Genomic DNA, 27,826 nt, shown 5'->3' with positions numbered 1-27,826 from the left:
CTAATAGTCAAATAATGAAAAACATGTACACTAAACATTTAATACACTTTTTGCATCATAGTTAAGTCTTCTGGCACCAAAATGACCTGGGGGCTCTGATAACCTCAGTATAGGTCTGTATTTCTGGATGAAAGGGGAAGAGGGGAAGAAAGATAATAATTGTATTTTCGGATTAGTGGAAAATACGGAATTTATTAATGGGAGCAGATAATAACAACAAAACTAGTTAAAAAAACAAAACACCCCACAATGGAATTGTTCCTTTTGGTAAAACAATTACGTCAAGTTCCGCAATTCAGATGGGCTCACAGCATTTGCTGTCTGGGCCTTTAGCTCATACTCCTTTTTGCGTTTCAGGTTGAGAAAGACGACCCCCAAAATGATACCTGAGGGAACAAAATGGGAAATGAGATATTTATCTCACACTTTAAGCAAAATTAGCTTTGGCAAACACTTTGCAGGCAAAACAGGCTCAGGTTTTTACAGTACAACCCAAAACATTTTTACTTGTAAGGCCCTCTGTGTTCAACGGGGCTTACTTCCTATTGTGTGCGTTTAAAATAACAGCCCAACAATGTAATCTGATGAACACTTACAGGTTTGTCACTGGACAAAGTACTCCAGATGCTCAGAAAAGTCCCTCGCCAACTCAACTTGCACATGCCACTACTCACTGCCCTCTCGGTCAGATCTGCAGGTGATGTTAGTGGTGGGCAGCCAGCAGTGCCACTTTTCAATGGGAGCCAAGCTCAGTTGCTACCTGTCATCTTAATTTATCCTAAATGTAATGCCCTGACTTATAGATCTAGGAAACCTATTGATCTCTAACTCTGTCTATAGATCTCATAAGTCTGTAGGCCAAGGCATTGCATCGTCTATACATTGATAGCTCTATACTGCATGAATCAGTCTAGTTCACTTTCAAAGCCATTCAAGTTGGTGGGGCTTGCACCCTAGAGATGATGTGATAGAGCAATCCTCTGCCCACATCCTTAAAGAAAGATGGTCAATGGTGATGTCCTTCAATGTGAGAGAGTTGCAACTGTTCCTAGCCATCTACAATTATTCCATGGTGACTGTTTCTTCCTGGCACTAAGTTGTGGACTGCAGCCTTCATTTCCAAGCTAAGTTTGCACGAAACTTGATGGGAGGGAGTGTCTCATAGAGTTTGTCCCCCTTGCAGCAAAAGTTTTGCAAATTCAGCCTGCCTTATCCAATTCATGCTTTCGAATAGCCTTTCCCTATGAATCCAAATAACTGTTTATTCAATTTGCTTCCAACAGTTGACGGCTTCCAAAAATCGCAAAGACCTGTGCTCTATATATATTGCTTTTGTTTGCATGTTTGAAAGCCAAATTCCCCAGTCAGTCATCTTGGCTCCTTCAGTGTTTAAATTTATTTTCAAAATTCCCCCAAGGGTTTTGTCTTGTTTTGGAAAGTGGAAAAAACAACAACCCAAAACAGTCAAGTTGTTTAAGTTCTGCCAATTGCTGCTGTCCAGTCGAGAGCAATGAGGTCTAGCATCATCAGCCTGCTTTGTTCAGAATAAAAACAATTGAACTTACAAACTTATGCAACATTCCATACAAAAATGTATATATTTGGGGAAATAAGCACACAGGTGCTGATGAATATTCATGAGGGCTTTCGTTTAAAAAGAAATCATAAGCTGATGTAGAAATGTGGAGAGCTGAACTTAAAATTGGGAAAAAAGAGAAACTGAAATGGAGAATTTTGCCCATTCTTACTGGCAGCCCTACTCTCACCATTAAAGGTAAAGGGTAAAGGGACCCCTGACCATTAGGTCCAGTCGTGGCCGACTCTGGGGTTGGGGCGCTCATCTCGCTTTATTGGCCGAGGGAGCTTCCGGGTCATGTGGCCAGCATGACTAAGCCACTTCTGGAGAACCAGAGCAGCGCACAGAAACGCCGTTTACCTTCCCCCTGGAGCGCTACCTATGTATCTACTTGCACTTTGACGTGCTTTCAAACTGCTAGGTTGGCAGGAGCTGGGACCGAGCAACGGGAGCTCACCCCGTCACGGGGATTCGAACCGCCGACCTTCTGATCGGCAAGTCCTAGGCTCTGTGGTTTAACCCACAGCACCACCTGCGTCCCACTCTCACCATTAGGCCCATTTAAAACAGCCACTTACCAATGATTAGCAGTACACCAGTCAGAATTCCAATTGCCATCCCAACTGTCGGAAGTGAAGGTCCGTCATCAATTGCCAGGAAGCATCTATTTTCCTCTGTACATTTGCACAGTCTCACTGTGGACAAAACCACAAATTCCCAGGCATTAAGAGAAAATAGCCAAAGGGGGGGAAAGCAAAGAGCATAGACACCATTTTCACTGTACCTTTCAGAGTAACAACTCCTTCCATAGGAGGCCTTCCGTTGTCATTGATTTTCAATGGTACGTCATAGTCTTTCTCTTCAAGCTTCATGTTCCTTGGGGAAATGTAGGCAAGTAAGCCTGTAAATATAAACAGTGAATGGTAAATTTTTAACAGAAAAGCAAGATGATGGTGACAACAATAATAAGGGCAAGTGTAACCTGGAACAAAATGTTGCAGTGTGGAGTGTGGCATTTCACCCAGCCAGCCAGCCATGCTCTTGTCAATAGTACTCCATTCCTCCTCCCATGCAGTTTTATACACACACACACACACACACACACACACACACACCAGTTGTCAATCAGCATTCAGTATCCACTGAGGGCCATCAGTCCTCATTGGTCTGTTTCAAGAATGCTCACCCAACAAATCAGAGTTGTCGTCCCCTTCAATATTTTTTAGACTTCCACAAACCTTAGGGTTCCCTTAAGCTCGCTCATATGTCTCTTTTGGGTACTGCCATTATGGCTAGGTAAGGACCAGCGCTCAGAGAACTGAGAGTGCTATTTGTCTCTCTGGTAATAAATAAGTGGGACGCGGGTGGCGCTGTAGGTAAAAGCCTCAGCGCCTAGGGCTTGCCGATCGAAAGGTCGGCGGTTCGAATCCCTGCGGCGGGGTGCGCTCCTGTCGTTCGGTCCCAGCGCCTGCCAACCTAGCAGTTCGAAAGCACCCCCGGGTGCAAGTAGATAAATAGGGACCGCTTACAAGCGGGAAGGTAAACGGCGTTCCGTGTGCGGCTCTGGCTCGCCAGAGCAGCGATGTCACGCTGGCCACGTGACCCAGAAGTGTCTCCGGACAGCGCTGGCCCCCGGCCTCTTGAGTGAGATGGGCGCACAACCCTAGAGTCTGGCAAGACTGGCCCGTACGGGCAGGGGTACCTTTACCTTTTAATAAATAAGTAAAAAGGAAGACCTGTAAAATGGAATTCATGGGGGGGGGGGAATCCAAGCAAATGATTGGATACTCATTGTCTCGTTGATTTAAATGGCAAATGTAAGCATGTGTTTAACTCAATGGAAATCTATGGGACTTGGGCTGGGTCAAGCCTGTTACCTGAATCTCAGCTGCAGGTGCAGATTCATGCTCTTCCCCAGAGTTTCACCGAAGTTTCCTTACCAGATAGCTTCTACAGTTTATGTGATCTCTCATATGACATAAAAGCCACTTCTAGAAAACTAGCAGAATCCAAAGGAAGTTTAGTGCGCACTTCCATGTTACTTGCTTCTGGGGGGGGGGATGTTTACAACCCCATCAACCCAGAAAATCATGGCAGTTTTGCATTGTGATATCACATGATGTTTAAAAATTTAGTACGGCATGGCAGTATACTGATCAAAAAGCCACAGTTCCATAAAGGAACATTAGATTCCAGGATAGAAGTGGTAGCATTATAATCAGGAAAACTAAGACAAGAATCCTTGTGCCATGAATAAGAAATGAGACTGCATTTATCATGTCTTCGCTGTGTCCGAGTCTCTACAATAGGCAGGAATCCATACCCAAATGCATAAATATTGAACAGTTTTAAAAATAACAGATAACCTGTGAAGCAGAGATGTGGACCTGAGGCCTTCCAGATATTATTGGATTCCAGCTCCCATAAGCCCCAGCTTGCATGGGCTAATGTTAGGGATGATTGGATTTGGAGTTCATCAAACCCTGGAAGATCAGAGTTTCCCCATCTCTGAAAATATATGCGTCATTAACTCAGAGTCCCATAGAAAGGCTATAGAGCTCCTTCCTAAAACGGATAGCTCGGTTGCATTGGGGTTGCATTTGCCATGGAACTGATCAAAAACTTACCATCAGGTTTAGAAACATTCCAGTTTTGTATTGCATCTGCACCAACAAGGGAATAAGTGAATCTCTGAACATATGAACGTTCATCCGGATCGGAAACTTCGATTTTCTTTTTCTCGTTTCCTTGGAGAGGGTGGCAGAAGAACACAGCGTTCTTATCTAGCCTTGGAGGGTTGTCGTTCACATCTTTCAGGTTCAGTCTCAGCTGTGCTGTGGAGCTTCGAGATGCTTTAGCTGTGGAGTGGAACAGAGGGCAAAACAATATTCCACACTGACGGGCAGGGGCTCTCCAAAGTTTCAGAAGCTCTCTGCCACTGAGTGGGAGGGGGTGTTCAGCATGACAATATTTGTGAAATGCCAGCAGTGGCACTTGGGAGCATCATTTGCTACGTTCTTATGTGGACACATGACTATAGTATGTGCCAGCCTCTCTGCATTTAAAATAATGATGAACAGATTGCTAGTTGATACTGAAGAAGAAGAAGAAGAAAATAAGTGAGGGAGAGTTAGACTCCTCCATCTTCTCCATTCTATCCAACAAGTTTTCTTGAGGGCATGAAGCTTCTGCATTTGGGAATTATAAACACCTAAATATAAACGGCCTCAGCCCAGTATACCTGAAGGAGCGTCTCCACCCCCATCGTTCTGCCCGGACGCTGAGGTCCAGCGCCGAGGGCCTTCTGGTGGTTCCCTCACTGCGAGAAGCAAAGTTACAGGGAACCAGGCAGAGGGCCTTCTCGGTAGTGGCACCCGCCCTGTGGAACACCCTCCCATCAGATGTCAAAGAGATAAACAACTACCTGACATTTAGAAGACATCTGAAGGCAGCCCTGTTCAGGGAAGTTTTTAATGTGTGACATTAATCTTTGTTGGAAGCCGCTCAGAGTGGCTGGGGAAACCCAGCCAGATGGGCAGGGTACAAATTATAAATTATTATTATTATTATTATTATTATTATTATTATCATCATCATCATCTATCCAGGCTATGTATGTAGCCAACTGGCACAAACATCTGCCCTTTGTACCAGAGAGCTATAAGCTATCCTTTTAAAAATCCCAGAGTGCTTAGTCGCATCAGTCCAGGGAGCTGTGTGACATTTTTAATGGTGGTGCCATTGACACCCAATATGCAAGGGGAGGGGCACCAATGTAGGATGGGCCTGCCAGGGAGGGTCACTTTGTCCTGGGTCACCTCTAATTCGGGAGTCACTTCCTTCCTTCCTTTTTTTTTTCTTACTTTGCTCAGTTGCGACTATTTGCACCATGTAGGTTTGTTGAGTTTCCCGGTCCAGCGGGGCAGCAGTATATATTGTGCCATTGAGAGGGTCAATCCGCAGCCAATTCCTGGCATCACTTTTCAGCGCGTACCTTTGCAAGAAGAAGGTCAATATATAAGAACCCAGTTTATTCATAAAGCCTGATGTGCTTTCACTGATAGCTGGTTACAGATGCAGGAATGTCCTATCGAAACAGTTGCACAGACGCTATAGCGCTAGTGACTCATTCCCCCTCCCTGTAATGCACAGGAAGGAAGGGGAACCACACCTAATGGTCACATCTCCCTGAGTGTATATGTGTATATATCTAAGCGGTAATTAACATAAAAACAGTATCACTAAAACGAAAATACAACATAAAATCAGTAAAACAGTAGTATAAAAGCATATGAAAATAAAGACTGGGTTAAGCTCAAGGTGTTAAAAAGGTAAAGGTAAAGGTACCCCTGCCCATACGGGCCAGTCTTGCCAGACTCTAGGGTTGTGCGCCCATCTCACTCAAGAGGCCGGGGGCCAGCGCTGTCCGAAGACACTTCCGGGTCACGTGGCCAGCATGACAAGCTGCATCTGGTGAGCCAGCACAGCACACAGAACGCCGTTTACCTTCCCGCCAGTAAGCAGTCCCTATTTATCTACTTGCACCCGAGGATGCTTTCGAACTGCTAGGTTGGCAGGCGCTGGGACCGAGCAACGGGAGCGCACCCCGCCGCGGGGATTCGAACCGCCGACCTTTCGATCGGCAAGCCCTAGGCGCTGAGGCTTTTACCCACAGCGCCACCCGTGTCCCTTAGAAGCTCAAGGTGTTACTATTCATATATTCCGCAGACCTCAACATCCCAAATTCACAAATCATTACTATTTGTATATTAAGTCCTTAACAGCTTGGGGCTGGTTTACTTGTGGGATTGCCTTACCCAGTATGTGCCACATAATACATGTTTCTGCTCTTGTAAGAAATTGATCTTTAATGCAGCAGAAACTACACTTTATAGAACTGCTGGCTTACTGACATCAACTGGCAGCCTTCACCGCACTATTTTCGATATCAGCTTAAAACATTTTTGTTTAGGCAAGCCTATCTGGACATGTAAAATGTCGACATGAGTTTTAAACTCCTTTTTAGCTTACCGCTGATTTTAATTATCTTTTGAATGTCTTTAAAAACCTGTTTCTGTCTTGTATTGGTAATTTAAATGTAGCATTTTTTGTAAACCGCTTCATTGATTTATTACAATCCTGCGGGATATAAATTTTGTTAAATAAATGAAACAATACAGAAAAAAATACAAATATGTATTAAGGGAATTCAAACAGATCAAAGCAGAGTCCAATCTTATGCGTCAGGGGAAGCCTGGGCAAAAAGATAATGTCTACACAGTTACAAGCCCTGAGTGTCCATCTTCCAGAGAAATGTTTATCTTCTTTCCCCCTGAAATCCCCTCTTCTACACAACCTTTAAAGTTGCAGGAGTCCTGCTCTCTGTTGCAGCTGGCCACCTTAATTCAACAATATGATTAACGTAAAGTCTTATTTGACCATGATTAAGTTTAGAGAGAAAATCATCTTTACCTTATCGAGTCACCCTCTGGATCAAAGGCAGTCGCTGTTGTCAAAAAAGTACCCACAGTAGCATTTTCAGGTATATCCACTGTATGAGTGGTTTTGAGAAAAACTGGTGCTTCTTCCACATTAGTAACTATGACTCTCAAGTAAGTAACGGAGCTTAAATTGTACTGTACCCCAGTCACAAGAGGTTCACGATTTGTGGCTTGGATTGTGAGGTTATACACATCAGTTGTTTCAAAATCGAGAGCCTAGGAAAGCAGGGAGAGAAAACCCAGTTGTATCAGGAATAGCTAGATGAACAAATACAGTGGTACCTTGGGTTAAGAACTTAGTTCGTTCCGGAGGTCCGTTCTTAACCTGAAACTATGCTTAACCTGAAGTCCCACTTTAGCTAATGGCGCCTCCTGCTGCTACCGCCCCGCCGGAGAACGATTTCTGTTCTCATCCTGAAGCAAAGTTCTTAACCCGAGGTACTATTTCTGGGTTAGCGGAGTCTGTAACCTGAAGCATATGTAACCTGAGGTACCACTGTAATGGATCTTGGTCACATCCACACCCTATGTTTAAATCACATGCCTGCCCCCAAGTGTAGTTTGTTAAGGATGCTGGGTATTGCAGCTCTGTGATGGGTTACCTACAGATCCTAGGAATCTTTGGGGGAAGCCTTGAAAGCTGTTCTCTAATCCCTATGGCTGCTCCGTATGGTGGAAATTTAGCTCTGAACATCCTCAGAGGCATTATTACTAGAGTTGTACCAGTTTTTGACATGTGGTAAAGCAGGAATGGCCCTCCAACTATTGTAGGACTCCAGCTCCCATTGGCCCCAATCGGCATGGCCAAAGGTCAGGGTGATGGGAATTGTGGTCTTGCAACATTTGGAGAACAACAGGTTCATTCCCACCAATAGATTTTTTAGAAACTGGAAGTCAGGTACAAAACTCTGAGAAGAGCATTCCATGGTCTTGCTGACAGGATAGAGAAGGCCCAGCCCTTGGTCACAGCTTGATTTATTTCCGTAGGTGGGGTAGCCAAGAGGAGTCTCCTCCAATTACCACAATGGATGGCCAAGTTCTTAAGCCCTCCTCACTTAAATGTTAAGCTTTCCTTACTCATGATCCATCAGGGAAAGAAACAAAATTTATTCACCTTATTAATTCTAACATCTCCTCTGTTTGTTTTTGGATCTGTCACTATTTTAAAAGTGTTGTTGGGGTCTCCCTTAGTGATTGTGTACTCAATCTGAGAGCTTCCGGTGAAGGGTTCGTCAGCATCTGTGGCTTGGATTTTCTGTATTACTGTTCCTAATGGTATGTTTTCTGGAAGCGTCATAGAGCCATACTAAAGAGAAAAGAAGAAACAACAACAATCAGAACAGATGAAGAGAAACTTCTTAATGATAGAAATAGCCTGACAATGGAACCAGTTACAAAGGTGGAGAGTGGGCTCTCCCTCATCTACAAGGGTCACATCCAAACAACGCCTGGTTTAGTGCAGTGGGGATGGGTTCCCCACCACACAAGGTGCCGAACCAATGCAAAACTATGACGTAGTACATTTGACAACATGTGCATGGAAGGCAAGAGGGGAGAGGGTGCCAAATTATGTCCTCACTCTGGGCTCCGTATTACCACAATCTGCCCAGCACTATGATTTTATATCTAACTGAAACTGCATACGCAAAAGCCTGCTTCTACATCAATATCACATTTTCATTGTCAGCGGGCAATCATTTATTGGATCAAGGTGGAATCTACACACGTGTAAAAAACGCTGTGCAAATGCTTTTTTTAAAAAAAAGTTTTGAAAAATACATTGAATTGTGCATAGCTCATTGTTGCCCTCTAGTGTCACATTTGTATACTGCACTTTACAACACATTTACGGTAAAACGTGTTTTCTGCCTCTGTGTAGATGAGTCCCAAGATCCCTGATCGAGTGACAGGCGTTTTCTAGCTACTACAAAAGCAAAACCAGTTAAAAGAACACTCACGTCCAATTTTTCAAAGATTGGAATCTGATCGTTGGTATCAATGACATTGATCCGTACGTTGCAGAGCGTTTTGAATACTGTTGGCATAAGAACAGGACAGGATCATGTAGAACAAGGGTTCTCAAACATTTCAATTGACTGCTTCAAGCAGGCTGCCTCTGCTGTTAGGGGCCAGCCAAACTATTCTTTGTGATCATCAGAGGAGACCCAACTAGCAATACTGCAGTCAGATGAATTGCCAGCTAGAAACCTCTCAGAGATAAGCTTTTCAAGTTGCAGACTAAGCCTCTGGTACACCCTCCCCAAAGGCTTCAGCAGTTGGTTGTTTTAAGAACATTTAAGAACTCATTTATGGGTACTGCCCATGATGGCTATGGTGTGCCTCCATTGCTGGCGGCAGTCTACCTTTGAATACCAGTGGAGAGACTGCTGCTGTGTTCAGGATTCCCATGGGCATATGTTTGGCCACTGTGAGAACTGGGAGCTGGGCTGGATGGGCCATTGGCTTGATCCAGTAGGTCTTTTTCTTATATTTTCATCTACTCAGGCCTATTTTGATATTTAGGAAGATTATTCTATTATTCTATTCTGTTGCTAACTGTGTTATTTTAACGATGGGAACTTTCTGGGTTGTTGTTGCTGTTTTGAATCTTTACAATGGCAAATTAAAATAAAACTGTCAATATGATAATGCCGTTTTATTGGTGATGTTTAAAAACCAATAAAAAATGTTAGAAGAAGAAGAAGAAGAAGAAGAAGAAGAAGAAGAAGAAGAAGAAGAAGAAGAAGAAGTCGTCAGAGTGGAAATCTATGGGTGATGGACATATTGTTGGGGCCAGGTAGGATTTTTTTCCACTTGGCAAAGTGGCAACAACCATTTGGTTTTCGTCTACCTCATAGCAATCCTCACAGCTTTGTGAGGTTAGGCATTGGGTAAGCCTTGTTTGGATGGAGGGGAGGTTGCAGCCTCCGCCTGCCCCTCCTCATTAAGGGTATCCTGTTAAACAACCCCAGCAGGGACCCTTTGGGGTTCCCCTATTTGATGTAAGTCATAGGACTCCCCCTATTGGTGGTTTACCCTTAGATGGAGTCCCTGCAGACAGGCAGGAGTCGAGATATAGCCTGGCTTCACCCAATGCCTAAGGCAAGCTGCTCACACCTGTAACCCATAAAGTTGTGGCCTATTTGAACCCATAAACCAAAATGCTCATGTCTGTGTGTTTATTATCCACTAGGGAACTGTGGGTCACAGGGCCTTGGCACGCAATACCAACCTGAATCTGTCACCTCCACCGTCAAAGAGTAGTTAGAGACTAGCTCCTTGTTCAAGGCAGAGGCAAGTAAGTTGACAGTCCCAGTTCCACGTTCGATGCGAAACATCTTATCCAAAGGCACTTTGGGGCTCTGATCCACAATGTCGTAGGATAGGCGGGAGTTTAAAGTGTTTTCCTGGTCTCTGTCCGAAGCATGAAAAGTTCCTATGAAATTCCCTGGTGGCGGCAAAGAAAGTCAAAATTAGTTGAGCAGCAAATAAACACAAGGCAGATGAAAACAAAACACGTTGTGGTGTGAGCCTGTGTCTACCCAGAAGTAAGCCCCATTGAGTTCAGTTGGGTTAACTCCCAGCTAAAGGATGTGCAGGATTACAGACTTTGCAGTGCTTGTGAGAATATTTCAGGAACCAATCCCAAGCAATAGAAAGACAATATTTTAAATAATGTAGAACAAAGAGCCTGAAATGACCCCACTATTCTCACAGCTGCTAGTAGTACAGGCCTGCAGGCAAGGGACTGATGCACCGCAAAATATATCAGAGGCACAACTGTCCAAATTCAAAATGATTGTACCTTTGCTCACATTTGATTGGCACCGTGATTAAGGTTGACACTTATTTCAGCTATCTGGTTTCCAAGGGAGCTGTCTGGTAAATTTTTGCCGTGTTTCCTTACCTACAGGTTCGTTGTCCTGAACTTCAAATATGGTCAAAGCTTTGTCACACACAGGGGGATTATCATTGATGTCTTCAACTGTGACGTTAATGGTCAGCGGATAAGATAGTGATATGTCTTCGTCTTTATCTTTTGCAACCACGTAAAAGGAATACTAAAATGGGAATATTGTGATTAGGAATTGCAACAATAGTGAATGTTTATTTTAGTCCTGCAATGGGTTATATGTAGCTCTGGATGGAAGGGGGGGGATTGGTTCCATTTGCATCTGAATGCAAATCGACCAAATTTGTACTTTCCAAATCAATATGTGAGTCATTGAAAATTTGCGCTGCAGTTTTTCCATGCAAGGAAAAAAAATGAGTACAGGAAAAGCACACATTAGGGGAAATTGTGCACAAAAAGGCACAGTTTATATGAAAATAATGTGAAAATAATGTGCAGCATGAAAATAATGTGCAGTGAAAATAATGTGCAGCGTATTAGGTAATGTATTCTAGAAATGCTTTATATTAGGAGAAAATGCTTGCAAAAATCTGTATGTTAGTAGAAATGCATACAAAAATGTTTACACAATTTCATAGGATTTTTTCTTTTAAAAAATGGCAAACTGATGCAGAAATGGATCCAAATGAAATTAAGGTTAGGGGGGAAATGAAAGAAACCAAAATTGTCAGATTCCTCCATCCTAACCATTGGCCCTCCAGATGTAAAGGTAAAGGTAAAGGTACCCCTGCCCATACGGGCCAGTCTTGACAGACTCTTGGGTTGTGCGCTCATCTCACTCTAGAGGCCGGGAGCCAGCGCTGTCCGCAGACACTTCCGGGTCATGTGGCCAGCGTGACGAAGCTGCTCTGGCGAACCAGAGCAGCACACGGAAACGCCGTTTACCTTCCCGCTATAAAGCGGTACCTATTTATCTACTTCCACTTAAGGGTGCTTTCGAACCGCCACGGGGATTCGAACCGCCGACCATGCGATCGGCAAGTCCTAGGTGCTGAGGTTTTACCCACAGTGCCACCCACGTCCCCAATTCCTATCATTGCTAACCATCGGCCGTGGTGGCCAGTGGCAGATCCACACCTTGGTTTCAGAGCACAGCCAGCCCACATGTAAACCATATGAATTCCCTGAAAGTATCTGGGAACTGTAGTTTCCTTCACATAGCTACAATTCCTAGCGCCCATAACAAACTACAGTTCCCAAAATTCTTGGGGGGGGGAGTCATGTGCTTTAAATGTGTGGCATGGATCTGCCCAGAGGCTATTTGGAGTTGGAGTCCAAAATAGGTTCATGTCTACCAATTCTCCACCCCTGATTCAGTGTGCAGCCAATGCAAACAAAACAAAAACAAAACACCAGATCAACATTTGGAGTAGTAATAGTGACATGCCTACAATCATTTAGCTTCCTCCATCGTTAAAAGTATATTGACAGCCCTTTCCCAAATACTTACTGCATCTTTTACTTCTCTGTCTAGTGGTTCAGTTACATAGACAGTCCCGTTCTGGGCAACCATAAATGGGAGTTTAGTGGGAGGCGTTTCCTTTTGCCGGATTTCATATTTTGCACCTGGATCATTCCACTGCACCTATCATTTCGAAGAAGAGTAAAACAGCAGGTTTAAATCCTCCATATATCGATGGCTAGCAACTGCGGTCCTCAGTTGGGCACCGTTAAGAGTGCCACATGCCCCAAAGGGGTGCTTAGCTTGTACTAGAAACTGGGCTTTTAGTGTTGCAACTCCAGCCCTTTGGAATCCAGACAGGTGCCTAGTATCATGATAGCTAGGTGCCTACTGGAGACATTTTTGTTTAAAAAGGTTTTCCCTGAGATGTGACCCAGTCTTTAATTGTACATCTGTGGTAATGGTTTTATGGATAAATGGAGCACGTAAACATGGGAAATTGAAAATCAGACTTTGGATGGTAGATTTGATTCCTGGGCTTGTTGGCGATTGCCATATCTTACCTGAGTGATTCTCATGGGGTGGGGCTCTGTAGAATTTTCCTTGAGCTTTACTAGTGGAGGAGACTTCCAGAGGTTTTCCAACACGGTGACAATCATGTCAGCATCGCTGGGGAAGGAATTCTCTGACTGCCCTGCCATATCTTTTACTCTCACAGCGATAGTGTAATTGATCCCATCTGCTGGATTTAAATACTTAGCTCCTGGAAATCAAACAGAGAATAAATGAAACAATTATTGAACTGGCACCAACATTCTCTTGACAAAAGCCCTCTGCAAGTGTAACATTGCAAAGGTTGCAAATAATGACATGCATTTTTCACCCAGAGAAAATTCCCCCTCCCTTCACTTGGCAGCAGAAGAAGAAGAAGAGAAAAGTTTGGATTTGATATCCCGCCTTTCACTCCCTTTAAGGAGTCTCAAAGCGGCTAACATTCTCCTTTCCCTTCCTCCCCCACAACAAACACTCTGTGAGGTGAGTGGGGCTGAGAGACTTCAAAGAAGTATGACTGGCCCAAGGTCACCCAGCAGCTGCATGTGGAGGAGCAGAGACGCGAACCCGGTTACCCAGATTACGTGACTCTTAACCACTACACCACACTGGCTCTCAGCAGTGCTTTTTTTCTTTAAAAATAGGTTTAGGGGTAATCTCATTTTCCTACTCATATTGAAATACTGCCCCTTAATGAAGCCAAACTTAGATTCACAAAATGTTTGGGGTATGCGTACCCCTGCGTCCCCCCCAGAAAAAAGCACTGCTTGGCAGCCTTAACTATGGCTATCCTTTTGGCAGCTCACACAAATGTCATAATCATGTCACTACTGTTGACAGGTACTGAACCCATTACTCCTGGGGGGAAACACAAGTATTTTGTAGTTCTGGTTAACTGGGTTACATGTACATCAACAGCAGTTATCATGATGTCTCCTTTAGATATCTTTCTCTATCTCTCCCTTTGCTTTCTAGCAAAACCATGATACTCATTCCTTGAAAACCATGGTTCACCTGTCACTAAAACTTCACATGCCTCCCCCTCTTTTCTTCTCTCTAGAATGAATTCCTCCCCCGTGTCCTTCATTGGTGTATTCCAGACATAGGCAAACTCGGTCCTCCAGATGTTTTGGGACTACAACTCCCATCATCCCTAGCTAACAGGACTAGTGGTCGGGGATGATGGGAATTGTAGTCCCAAAATATCTGGAGGGCCGAGTTTGCCTATGCCTGGTGTATACGTTCCTCTAATTTAAAACAATTATATCATGCCTCTCCTACAAAATAGTCCAAGATGCTTCCTAGCATAAACAGAAAACAATAAGGTCCAAACTGACAGCTCACTTCAGTTTGAAACAGTGAGACTATTATTATTATTATTTGAAACAAAGAATATTCCGTAGAAACAGCAGGAAAAGAATTGCCATAGGCGATGGCGCAAACCAAACCCTCATTTATGCCCTGCTTGTCCCTCCACCCTGCTATCTGAGTTCAGCTGGTGTCTTGCCCGCTGCCAAACCTGGCCACATGGCCATACTGCTCTGCAAAACTCCATCAGCAGGAGCGGGGAGAAATTAGGATTGTGCCCTAAAACTAGGTTGGACATGTAGCTTTACTAAAACAAGAAAGATCTTAACATATGGCAGAAGACTGTAGGAGTTTGAGGCAAGACAATCATTATTCAGGAGAGATGTCCAAAGCCTTGATACAACTTCTGATAAGACTTTCTTTCCTTGATCCTGACAAGACAGACCACTGAGATAGCTGGAACACTTAAGAGAGCCTGTGCTTGTGTCTTTAGCAAGAAGTCAGGTTCATATACGAGGGATAGTAGTCTTGTAAGTAATCTAGTACCCAAACATAAAGGGTCTTAAATGTAATCACCTACATTGCTGCACATGTAAAACTAAACCATAGCTAATACTGGCAAAGGAAGGGAGGAGATACTTAATTCAAAAAAGGGAGGGAGGGACTGCACGTTCCTAAATCTATGTCCAACTTTGCAAGCCATGGTTTACATACAGACCACTGTACTGTTTACAGTGGTACCTCGGTTTAAGAACTATCCTGTTTACCAATGATTCAGTTTACGAACTCCGCAAAACCGGAAGTAGTGTCCCGGTTTGTGAACTTTACCTCGGTCTAAGAATGGAATTCAAACGGTGGAAGGGCACTGGGGGTGGGAGGCCTCATTAGGGAAACCGCACCTCAGTTTAAGAACAGCTTCAGTTTAAGAATTGACTTCCGGAATGGATTAAGTTCGTAAACCGAGGTACCACTATATATCTGTATGGAGCCAATGTCTGAGGGTATATGTCTATACAACTAACAAAAGTAGCATAGAATCTGATCTCACATTCACTAAAACATATAGGGTGTTTTGCTATTGGTTTGTACTAGGCATTCACTCAGAAATTCAAGGCACATTTGCAAAGCTGCTTCTTCCCCACAAATCTAAGTAGTTCAGATTTTTTTTGGGGGGGGGGAGGGGGGTTGGATGTGACCACCTTATATTATTAACAATGGTTGGCCCAATTTTTCAAGTCAGACTGCTTAGTTGTTTGGAACTTGGTTCCACAAGTAGATTTGCCTACCAGCAGCAGTTGTGGAAATTGCTCCAGTGACATTGTTAATCTGGAAAAGCATCGTTTGATAAGGGTCTGGGAAATGTTTGCTAATGCTGTAGCTCAGTTGCGCATGAGGAGTGGTGGGATCATCACGATCAGTAGCAGTGACGTATATGAAGGGCTTTCCTGTTTGGGTGTAAAAAGAAAAATAAAGACATATCAAAAAGACAAACAGAAGGTATCATTCTCCACTGAAGACGAACCGCTGACAGTAATCCACAATTTTCTAGTTTAAAGGAACCGGGCAATGTTTTCAGAACAATAAACAGCAAAATTCCTGTTTTATAAAACAGAAAGATCAATAGGTCTTCTTGGCATTCTAGCACGCTAGGTAAAAATATGATAGTGACCCTTCACATTGGGATTTTTAACTTTCTGGGCTTATTTATTTAGAAATTTATTTTTTTTATTATCGCAGCATGGAACAAGCATATCTAACAATAAATAAACATATACCACGAACAAAGACCAAAGTGGCTGATTGTTTATTCTGTTAAGAGAATGACAACAGACAATCGGGTATCTGCATACCAGACAGGCACAATAATAACTTGAGTCCTTAATCAGGTAGATCTCTCCATAGGTTTCTGTGAGTTCAAAGTGGCTTTCTCATTTGGTCTTCATGGCACACAAAACAAATAAATGGTTGCCATGCCACATAAAAAGAGAAAGGGTTTGATTTATCTCTGGCTGATTTTACTTGACAAGCAAATTACAAAAAAAAACACACACACAAAAACCACACCTTTCTGGGCTTCATGACTACTGTGCATTTGCCCTCTTATTTTATGTCATTTGAATCTCTATTTTGTCAGCTTTCAGGTTCACGTTCCCAGCTGTGGTACCCAGAGGGGGGAGAAATGTGGAAGTGGGATGGTTTGGCCAGACTCAACCATAACCACTTGAAAAGAAGTGGAATAATATACTACTCAGCCCACAATGAGCACAGCTTTCCAGATGAGGTACCAAACACACAACTGAAACACATATGCACGCAAACTGGAGAGTCATGAGATCAGGGATCCCCTGCAATTGTATGCTTAGTGATGGCGCAAGTTGTACAGTGGTACTTTTGGATGTGAACGGGATCTGTTCCAGAGCCCTGTTTGCATCCAGAAGTGAACGTAAACTGCGTCCGCGCACCTGCGCGTGCACGGGTCATGATTCGCCGCTTCTGCGCATGACGTCATTTTGACCGTCGGCGCATGTGCGAGCGGCGAAACCCAGAAGAAACATGCTCTGTTACTTCCAGGTCACTGCAGCGCTCAACCCGAAAATACTTAGCCCGAAGCTACTTCAACCCAAGGTATGACTATACTTGGGAAGTGGATAACCTCTTCTGTAACGAAAGAGTAGCTTTGGTATTGTCTATGAAATTTTTAGCTCCTCTGCTTTCCCCCCTCTCTTCACCTCGGACACAGCTTAACAATCACAGTTTTAGGTTAATCTTAATGTCATATTTGTCAATCATTACAAGCCCCAAATAATGTCAAGTAAATGTAGAAACAGGGGACGCGGGTGGCGCTGTGGGTAAAAGCCTCAGTGCCTAGGGCTTGCCGATCGAAAGGTCGGTGGTTCGAATCCCCGCGGCGGGGTGCGCTCCCGTTGTTTGGTCCCAGCGCCTGCCAACCTAGCAGTTCGAAAGCACCCCCGGGTGCAAGTAGATAAATAGGGACCGCTTACTAGCGGGAAGGTAAACGGCGTTTCCGTGTGCGGCTCTGGCTCGCCAGAGCAGCGATGTCACGCTGGCCATGTGACCCGGAAGTGTCTCCTCTTGAGTGAGATGGGCGCACAACCCTAGAGTCTGTCAAGACTGGCCCATACGGGCAGGGGTACCTTTACCTTTACCTTTACCTTTAAATGTGGAAATAAATACCTGGGCGGGAGTTTTGTCTCACCGCTGCGAAGTACTCTCTCTGCGAAAATTGTGGAGGGTTGTCATTGACATCGATAACATTTATTGTGATAGAATATGGGCCTTTCACTCTCTGCCCATTTTCATCCAGACCTTCCACCTAATTTGAGGCAGAAAGAAGAGATATCAAAACAAGGTCATTCAACAAGTATATCTAACAAGATTTAGGTACCACCTCATTGTAACAAAACCTTTAAGCAGTTTACAGTAAGTCACAAAGTTTTGTCGTTCCATGTTTGAGTTGAACTGGCTAGGATGGAACTGTATGTTAGGAGTGATGTGGAAATACCATTGTGGTTTCCCCTCCTCTGCTTCATATCATCCTTCTCTTGATCATTCATTAGGCGAAGAAAGCTCATTTGGTCCTGGATCCAGGACTCAACCTAAATTGGAATGGGTCCAAATAATCAGTATACCCAGTGCGATTTTTCTAGAAAAAAAGGTGCCAGAGCTCACCATGAACGTCTCCCTTGTTTTCTTATAATGGCAATGGTGCCAACCTGAGAGTGCCGGAACTGAGTTCCTGTGAGTTCCAGCTGGAAAAAAGCCCTGAGTATACCCTAAGAGTCCAATAATGCCTGCAACTGAGTCATAGGGCCAATTCCTAGGGCCAAGCAGTTCGTAAGCATGCCAGTGCAAGTAGATAAATAGGTACCACTGCGGCAGGAAGGTAAACAGCGTTTCCGTGTGCTCTGGTTTCCATCACGGTGTTCCGTTGCGCCAGAAGCGATTTAGTCATGCTGGCCACGTGACCCAGAAAGTTGTCTGTGGACAAACACTGGCTCTCTCAGCCTGAAAGCGAGATGAGCACTGCAATCCCATAGTCACCTTTTGAAATATACTCGGAGTCAAGTGTGGATTTCATGCTCTTTATTCAGCTCATAGTAGTGAGGAATGCCAGTTCCCCCAAAATGTCTGCTTTATATACATTATTTACACAATGAGTCCCACGTGATTGGCTAATTCCGGGATTCTCCTGTAGGCCAATCAGGTTGCGGATTCACTTCCACCTGGAGCTGGATTGGGTGGCTCCTGCAGACCAACTGCTGCATTCTGGATCCTATTGTTCTAGGACCAAACAGACTGCTGCATTCTGAATCCTATTGTTCTAGGACCAATGAGGCTGCTGCATTTTGGATCCTATTCAACTCAGTACATAACACCTTTGATTGGACTTAACCATCCAGGGGTCCTTTACCTTTTACCTTTACCTATTGGTTCTAAGGGAAAGGGTCATAGGTCAGTGGTAGAGTTTCTGTCTTGCATGCAAAGGCCCCTAGGTTCAATCTCTAGCATTTCCAGGTAGGAGTGGGAAAGATTTCTGGTCTGAAACCCTGGAGAGCCACTGCCAGCCAGTGCAGTCAGTACTGGGTAAGATGGACCAGTGATGTAACTTGGTGTCTAAGGCAGCTTCCCATGTCCCTATGGTCATTGTGATGGGTTAGTATTTTTTGAGATGGATATTGCTTTTATGACTGGTTTTTATTCATTTTTATGGCTGTACTTAGTTATAGTGTACTTGGAAGCCAACTTGAGAGGGCTTTGACTGGGAGTATTTAAATAAAATATTAGAAAGAAACAAAAATGTCACATCTTTCTTTTACCTGTAGATTGTAGACGTTTTTGGTTTCCCAGTCCAGAGACCCATTAACATACAGAGACCAATCTCCCGGGTAAATATATATTTTGCCGTCTGTCACACCAGTCAGTCTCAGCTTGACAGTCGGAGGTTGCAATGTAAACTAGTACATGAGGAAAAGAAACAAATCAGAACTCCAGTTTCCCATTCTCAAATATCAAACAGTTTTGAAAGTGAAGACTTTAGACATCCGTTTACCCGAAAGATATAGGTGATTCCTGTCCTCCCCTCTTGAACAGAAAAAGTCTTGTCCTCCAGAGGCCCACTTATATGTGGGTCATCTGTACCTTGGCAAATGACCTGCAGGAAAAATGAAAAAGGGTCCCAGATTATTAATATTGTCCATATTAATTAATTGCAATAAAACTTTGGTCCTCCTACCAGGGCGATATAATTGTAATTCCCTGTCATTGTTGCAGCAGTGGTGACACTGCATTTGCTGGAAAAGGGAATTTCTCCTTACAACATTTGATAGATACTGTGTGACACAATAATATAGATGAATAGATAGCTATTTAGCAGTAACATAGCTTCTAAGTTTTTATATGTGAAGTTTGCAGAAGTCTAAGCAACTCAGAGATGCCCACAAGAGCATTTGACTTTCAGATTTTAGAGTTCGAAAATAATCAGATATAGAATGTGAATTGATTCGTTCCTTTGCAGTTCCCCACTAGAAAATGTGAATGGTGAAAATGGAAGATTTAGCATACTGTGAGTATTTGCAAACTCATTCATGCTGCTTAGAACAATGAAGCCTGTGTAAGTAAAGATGCAGTCCTACACACACTTGAAAGTTGGTCCTACTGAGCTCATGAAATGCAAGTAGCTACCTTCCGGAGCCAAACATGCATTTCTTAACAGATGCATAGTTCTTATATGCTGTTTCCACAATAGGATCAGGGTATATTGCCTTTTGTCATAAATGCTAGGGTGACTACAGAGCATTCATGGGTGGGTGGAATGACTCAAGTTCAACAGTCCATTAAAGTGTTGCATGTGCACATGTTGTTCGAAGGTTGATTCCCCACCTAGTATCTTGCAAGAGCTCCTGTAGAGATAATAGATGCTGTAAAGCAAAGCTTTTTCTAACGCATATGCTCTATTGCCCTTCTAAACTAAAGGCACATGGGACATTTCTTTCAGACTTTCATTTGACTGATACTGCGAAGGCTAAGGTGGTCTGTTTTGCCAAACACAAACATTTGGCATGGAGTCCATTTTCTAGTGATCCCTCACCTCCCACCCCTTAATATATTTTGCTTGTACATAGAACAGCCCACAACTAACACTGTGTTCTGAGGAAATTTTTGTTCTAGTTCCGTTGTTTTTTTCAAAGAATGAATACTTGAAAAGGAGTATCATTCTCTGTCCTTTAATCAACTGTTTTACCTTTTCTTCTTTGCCTTTATCAGGGATTTTCATCTCCTTTCCTTCATTATAAATACATATACAATCATCTGTTCTACAAGTTCTTACAGCTGGGGAACCTTTGTTTTAATTTCAGAGCAATCCAAAGTTGGGTAGAGCAGAGTGGCAGATACACAGCTGCTTCTCAAGCTCTGCTAGTTCACACCTGCCAGAGCAGAAGGTGAGGCATTTCTCTCTCACTACACCAGCTCAGGCTTATGTGCTCCTGTCCTCTTCCCCTTCCATCTCACCATCTCAAGCTCTAGCTTCTTCCTTCACTTCCTGGTTTGGCCAAACCATAGTTTACTATGATGCCCAGTTCTGATAAACTAGAGATTGCTTCTAAAACAGAACTGGAACCAATGATCTGAAGTGATTTTCAGATTCTGTCTCAGAGACAACCTGTTGGTTGCTTGATATGTGGGTCTAAGTTACAGAATCAGAACATGTGAGGAGAAACAGGAATATGCATGCCCTTGATGGCCAAGCCATGGTTTAGCAATTATGCATGAATGTCTCTCCATTTTAAATTGTGTGTGTGCTCCTATCCTAATTTAGGTTCTCTAGTTCTCTAGTTTATCTGTTCCACTAGCTTAAAGGTAAAGGTAAAGGTACCCCTGCCCGTACGGGCCAGTCTTGACAGACTCTGGGGTTGTGCGCCCATCTCACTTAAGAGGCCGGGGGCCAGCGCTGTTCGGAGACACTTCCGGGTCACGTGGCCAGCGTGACAAGCTGCATCTGGCGAGCCAGAGCCGCACACGGAAATGCCGTCTACCTTCCCGCTAGTAAGGTAAAGGTAAAGGTACCCCTGTCCGTACGGGCCAGTCTTGACAGACTCTAGGGTTGTGCGCCCATCTCGCTTAAGAGGCCGGGGGCCAGCGCTGTCTGGAGACACTTCCGGGTCACGTGGCCAGCGTGACAAAGCTGCATCTGGCGAGCCAGCGCAGCACACAGAAACGCTGTTTACCTTCCCGCCAGTAAGCGGTCCCTATTTATCTACTTGCACCCGGGGGTGCTTTCGAACTGCTAGGTTGGCAGGCGCTGGGACCGAGCAACGGGAGCGCACCCCGCCGCGGGGATTCGAACCGCCGACCTTTCGATCGGCAAGCCCTAGGCGCTGAGGCTTTTACCCACAGCGCCCAAAGGCCCCAATGATGTTCATAGCATTTCCTTTCTTCGAAATGGGTGAAAGGAATACACTGAGCTCTGTATAATTAAACAAGATCTTTTATTGGGTGAAGTGTTTATAGAGGTCTGCTTTTGTCATATTTTATAGGGAAATATGTCTGTTTGGAAAGAGCAAAGTCCAATTCTCTAACTGAAATCCAGGGTTCAAAGTTTAGTTCTTATATCAGTGTATAGATCCTTCCCTGTCAATTAGAAATGTTTTATGTGAGCTGTAAAATGTTGGGCTGCCTGGTGAATCATTATTTAATGAAAGAGTGAGGAGGGGCACTTCCTTCTATTTCCTCGTTCCATTTACTGTTTGGCAGCTGCTCCAACGCCTGCATGAAATGGCTGCAAGCAAAGGACAGTTTCAACCGTCAGTTAGTAAAATTCCCTGGCAAGAAATATTTAAAATGCAGCATGATGATTCATAGGATCTCAAGTCAGGTCAGAGGCAGCAGCCATAGTACAAAAATCCATGGTTCCATGTCTACAACAAGGTTTCCTGTTCTCTTGCAGCAGAAGAGAAAGCAGATATATTTGTTTCCTTTAGAATATGCAGGAAGCGTGAGCCATCCTTATCGTTTGTTCAGCAGGGGACTGACCATTACTAAACCACTGAGCCTCTTGGTCTTGCCGATCAGAAGGTCGGCGGTTCAAATCCCCGCAACAGGGTGAGCTCCTGTTGCTCTGTCCCAGCTCATGCCTAATCTAGCAGTTCGAAAGCACACTAGGTACCACTGTGGCAAGAAGGTAAATGGCTTTTCCGTGTGCTCTGGTTTCCGTCCAGCGGTGTCCCGTTGTGCCAGAAGCGGTTTAATCATTCTGGCCACATGACCCAGAAAGCTGTCTGCGGACAAACGTCGGCTGTCTTGGCCTGAAAGCAAGATGAGCACCACAACCCCATAGTCGCCTTTGACTAGACTTAACCGTCCAGGAGTCCTTTACCCTTTGCCCTTTATATGGCCAGGGCAAGCTATACCATTAGAGATAGCTGCCTCAGGCGGCAATGCTGAGTGGGCAAGTGTTGGAGGTCAGAGCTATGTGTGCCAAATGGCTTGTGTTGTGTGGTCTAAGCTAGCTTGCTGCTCTCTACTGCCAATGAGGATACTGTTACAGGATAGCTATTAAAGTAAGATACCACTGCCAGTCTGATTGGCTTCTGGACATGGATTTGGGAAGGTGCAAAATGTCTTGGGGCACTCCTGCCTACAGCTTGTCTGATTTGCAGAGGGAGCAGACAATCCAGATCACCTGCCTGGGGAAAAGTGAACCCCGAATCAGACACACAAAAGTCATGGGGACTTCAAGGAGATGAATATGTAGTTTGTGGGCATAATGTAGTGTGGGGCACTGATACTGGACTGTGCTGCGTATGTCAGATGACAACAAACCAGTTAATTTGGTGCTGAAAAACCAATTAGGTTAAATCCAATCATGCCATATATCAAGTCAGAGATGTGAGGAAGTGTTGTTGGGTGCCTGTTCCACAATATAATTATGAAATATATCTGCTTTTTAAAATATAAGTGGACATTTGGTTCTCAGAGACAAACAGGTATTGTGCTATTGACAAGTGGGATCTGCAACAAATTTTTGCAGAGTGGAGTATTGCTGTTTAACCAGCCACACCCTTCTCAAAAATACTCCATTCCATTCCATTCCCACTCGCTTCCCCAGCAATATGTCAGCATTCCATGGCCACTGAGTCTGCTTTAGTCTTCATGGGGCTATTTTGGGGGTTTTCTTCCAAAGGATTTTTGTACTTCTGCCAACCTCAGGGTTCCCATAAGCTTGGTGATATATTATTCCTCTCTGGCTACATAAGGATCCACATTCCCCTCTGAACTTTAGAAATAGAGGGAACAATTTAACTTAATTTGATATATATTTTAAATATTGTATTTTTCCCCATAGATATCCCGCTCAAGGATGACAACATACAGCTCAATTGTAAGGGAGCTTCTGGGCAGAGGGTTTAGTTGAGTGTCAACATGCTAAAGTATTGCTTCTAATACCTCTATCCCAAAGGCACACTGATTTCTAGTTGTCCTAACAGACTGCAATCCTATGCAAAGTTAATTGGAAGTCCCATTAAATAGTATGGGGTAAACATCTGAGTAAACATGTGTAGGTTTGCTTCCTGTGGTGTGTCAAAAGCTAATTAAATCAAGGGTAAATCTCATTTGCAAATGAGTGGGCTCCCTCCCTCAACTGAAATTTAGTTTTAAAAGCCAGTGCCAGTGTTTTCGGGGTGGGGTGTTAGGACTGCAGTTAGGAGTTAGGGTTGCACTGGAGATAGTAAGCAGCAGGATGGAGGGAGAGTCAGGGAGCAATAAATAAGAGCAATGGCTGAGGTCTGCTTAAGTCCAAGGCTGCTGTGACTATGGGAGAAGCAAGAACATCTTGGAGCCTCAGTGCTGTCAGCACCTCCATCATGGGCTCAGGTTTGATATATGTGTAAACAGTGCTTTTTTCTTTAAAAAAAATGTTTAGGGGGACTCTCAGTTTTCCTACTCATATTGAAATACTGCCCCTCAATGAGGCCAAACTTAGATTCACAAAATGTTTAGGGGTATGCGTACCCCTGCGTCCCCTCAGAAAAAAGCACTGTGTGTAAATAAACCACATATCATGAAGACACCACAGTCTCTGCTGTGCCTCATTGTCCGAAAAGAAACACAGACCCTGGGTGAATGCAGTTGAAACTCCTGGAATCTCACATTGCTATGCAGATTTGGGTGGCCTGTAACAATATATTATTCTCAGAAGCATATGCATTTTTATTCACACTTTCCCCTAAAATACAAATCTTAAAACTTTTCTTCTTCTTCTTCTTGGGGAACTGCATTACAAATTCCAGAGGATGGTTGTCTTTTGGTTTGTGTTCTGTTTCAGGTAGTGAAAATTAGGTTGGTTTGTCTAAAAATGTAAAGCGAAACAAATTTCTCCCCCATCCCTAGGTGGGACTCAAGAAGCACATCCCAATTTTTTCTCTCCAAAAATTTAAAATGAAAGCTTTACAAATGGGTGGTGCATTGCTCTGCTGTGTAGTCTTAATGCTGTTTGCTGCTTTCTCCTGTGCTAGTATTGTATACCGTATTTTTTGCTCTATAAGACTCACTTTTTCCCTCCTAAAAAGTAAGGGGAAATGTGTGTGAGTCTTATGGAGCGAATGCAGGCTGCGCAGCTATTCCAGAAGCCAGAACAGCAAGAGGGATCGCTGTGCAGCAATCCCTCTTGCTGTTCTGGCTTCTGAGATTCAGAATATTTTTTTTCTTGTTTTCCTCCTCCAAAAACTAGGTGTGTCTTATGGTCTGGTGCGTCTTATAGAGCGAAAAATACGGTAGTTAGGAACTGAACAGCTTCCAAATTTTCTTGAACTTTAATTTTAAAAATGAAAGTATTATTTTTTTTTAAGTTTCCCAAAATTGTGCAGGTGTGGGAATGGCATCACTTATTGCTAGGAATGGGGAAGATATTTGACTCCTTAATTCTCACTTCCTTAAGCAATGAACAAACCAGACAGCAATTATCTTTCAAAACTCACGCTTCTCTAAATTTTGTGATGCAGTTCTCCAGTTGTACAAAAATGTGTCTTTTAGGGGAAATACACATATTCATGGAAATTACAAAAAACGCATTACATATGGAGAAATTGCTTGTGAAGATGTATATATTGCCCAAAGAAAGCTTCCAAAACTTTACATCAGGAGAAAGTCACTCTATAATGCTGATAAATTTTCACAAGCGATTTCTCCGCTTTCATTAACTCAAACAAGGGACGATCCCTGTCTCCTATCTACCTGTTAACTGCTGTGGGAAAAGGACATTGATTTTCCTGGCATGATCCTATGGATTAGCGCAAATTAGAAAATGTATAAATAAATAAATTAACAAACAAAGCACACAACCAAAGACTCTTCCCATCGTGATCTCTGGACTTGCCATGGCTTATGGCCAGAATAATTTGTTTCTTCTCAAATAGTTATTTAGAGAGTTCCTATGGTGTTTGTTGACTTACCAGATGAAGTATGAGGAGACACCCAAAGTGATGTGGATATATTTTAAGCATCTTGGTGAGAACTTCCATTCCAATTATTCCAATTCCTATAAAACATTCACAGAAAAGATCTCGAGTAGCTGTTATGAGCAGGTTTAAATGTTCAGGCAAGCAAGTAACGCCATTCAACTGTACTACCAGTGGAAGGGGCTGATGGAGTGCTGGCCCACCAACCTCAGTCTCCCCTCAGCCACCCCACCTGCCTGTTTTGTCCCTTACAACCAATTCAGGGGCTGCCACTGCCTGTCAGCTTTCTCCTTAGTGTTGCCCCTGGTAGAACTCTGCAGGGAGGAGGACAGGAATAAAACCAAAATTAGCTGGTTCAGCCCCTCTGGCGCCATCTACTGTTGGCCTCCCTGCCTGTCACAATGGGCAGCAGCCACCACTGCGAACCACCATGGGGCCTCCCCAGACAGAAAAACCCTTTCCCACGAGGATATGACTCCCCTTTGTTCATTGGGAGTATCAGATTTTCTTTTTAAATAAAAGGAAAACTCAGACAAAGCAAGGGGAGTTGGCAGGAAGGTAGGACAGGCACAGATTATGGGGCTTAGGCTCTCCTTTGCAACAAGTCCCTTCTTCTACCCCACATCAAGTAGATGGGATGGATCCAAAGATTCCCCTCTTCAGTGAGGAGGAGGCTTCCTCCACCTGAGAAAGCTCTTTGCACCGGAGGAAAAGAACCTTTGGACCTAAAAACAATATCCTGTCCTAACTGCCCTATAATGTAAGGGAGGGAGGTTTCTCTTGGTTCTTTATAACCAAAGAAGGATAGAAAATAGACTCCAAGAGGGACGAATTAAGGCACAAACTAAGGAACCCCCAGAAACAGTGAGGGCTTTCAAAGTAGCAGGCAACCAAGGGAACACCCAGCAGGGATGCTATGTGTGGTGTAGTGGTTAAGAGCGGTGGTCTTGCAATCTGGGGAACCGGGTTCGCGTCTCCGCTCCTCCACATGCAGCTGCTGGGTGACCTTGGGCCAGTCACACTTCTGTGAAGTCTCTCAGCCCCACTCACCTCACAGAGTGTTTGTTGTGGGGGAGGAAGGGAAAGGAGAATGTGAGCCGCTTTGAGACTCCTTAGGGTAGTGATAAAGCGGGATATCAAATCCAAAACTCTTCTTATTGAGAGTGCAATAATAGGGGCTTACTACCGTTATCATACAGTCCACCGTCTGCACCCTTCCTCTAGGGAGGATGCTTAGTGCAAGCTCCCCTTTCCTCCCTCTAGGTCTCTCCAGTTCTACCTGCAGAAGTATGAAATATAGATTGCGTCACCCGACATGGACAGGGACATAAGAGCATAAGAAAAGCCCTGGTGGATAAGGGCAAAGGCCCATTTCTTCCTGGTTCTCACAGTGGCCAGCCAAAGGAAGGCTGGAAGCAGGACCTGGGTGCAAGAGTGCTCTCCTCACTTGTGATTCCCAGGTAAAGTGGTACCTCGGGTTACATACGCTTCAGGTTACAGACTCCGCTAACCCAGAAATAGTACCTCGGGTTAAGAACTTTGCTTCAGGATGACAACAGAAATCATGCGGCAGTGATGCGGCAGCAGCAGCAGGAGGCCCCATTAGCTAAAGTGGTGCTTCAGGTTAAGAACAGTTTCAGGTTAAGTACTTAACCTGAGGTACTATTTCTGGGTTAGCGGAGTCAGAGAAACACTGCCGCCAGCAGTGCAGGTAGACGAGCATACCCATTGTGGCTAATAGCCACTGATAGCCTCATCCTCCACAAATGAACTTTTGGATTTTGTAACAAACAAAAGAAACTCCTAACAGAGACTGGCTCGTAACAGCAAACAGCCCTCACAAGCAACAGGGAAGCAAATTCTCACAGACAAGAACAATCAAAAGAATCTCATACAGTATGAAAACCTCCCAATAAATCTTGTTTAGAAGATCACCTCTTACCTGGTGCACAAAAACCTCGATCTGTTCCGAAGGGTATTTCCACACCTGCCCAAGATGGTGGTGCCTGCCTGTGTCTCTCAGAACCCTTGGCAGTTTCTAAGCCTCTCTGCAGGGTTTTGATCAAACATTAACTTCCTTCATTGACAAGTCCCGAT

General features: G+C 44.0%; 1 protein-coding gene across 1 annotated transcript; it reads right to left on the bottom strand.

Moving 5' to 3' along the window:
* Positions 1-172: 172 nt before the first annotated feature.
* On the bottom strand, positions 173-27,826 carry CDH17 (cadherin 17). The gene is made up of 18 exons (XM_028736509.2): positions 27,672-27,826; positions 25,724-25,809; positions 19,324-19,425; positions 19,091-19,228; positions 17,448-17,586; positions 15,539-15,697; positions 12,956-13,155; positions 12,441-12,575; positions 10,985-11,138; positions 10,310-10,525; positions 9,036-9,112; positions 8,192-8,383; positions 7,049-7,293; positions 5,440-5,570; positions 4,204-4,434; positions 2,361-2,477; positions 2,155-2,271; positions 173-386 (listed from the first exon to the last, which is right to left on the bottom strand). The coding sequence occupies exons 2-18, from the start codon at positions 25,790-25,792 to the stop codon at positions 277-279; spliced, it is 2,532 nt and encodes an 843-aa protein (XP_028592342.2). The 5' UTR covers positions 25,793-25,809; positions 27,672-27,826; the 3' UTR covers positions 173-276.

The sequence above is a fragment of the Podarcis muralis genome, chromosome 8 (assembly GCF_964188315.1).
Source record: "Podarcis muralis chromosome 8, rPodMur119.hap1.1, whole genome shotgun sequence".
Taxonomy (NCBI): Eukaryota; Metazoa; Chordata; class Lepidosauria; order Squamata; family Lacertidae; genus Podarcis; species Podarcis muralis.
Note: the sequence above shows the minus strand (reverse complement) of the source record. Positions and strands in the feature narration are given on the sequence as shown.

Coding starts and splice junctions, on each gene's coding strand:
- CDH17 (XM_028736509.2), bottom strand. CDS start 25,792: ATGGAAGTTCTCACCAAGATGCTTAAAATATATCCACATCACTTTGGG. Junction 5,571..7,048: donor CCAGAGGGTGACTCGATAAG/GTAAAGATGATT, acceptor CTTCTTGCAAAG/GTACGCGCTGAAAAGTGATG. Junction 387..2,154: donor TGGTGTACTGCTAATCATTG/GTAAGTGGCTGT, acceptor TTGTTCCCTCAG/GTATCATTTTGGGGGTCGTC.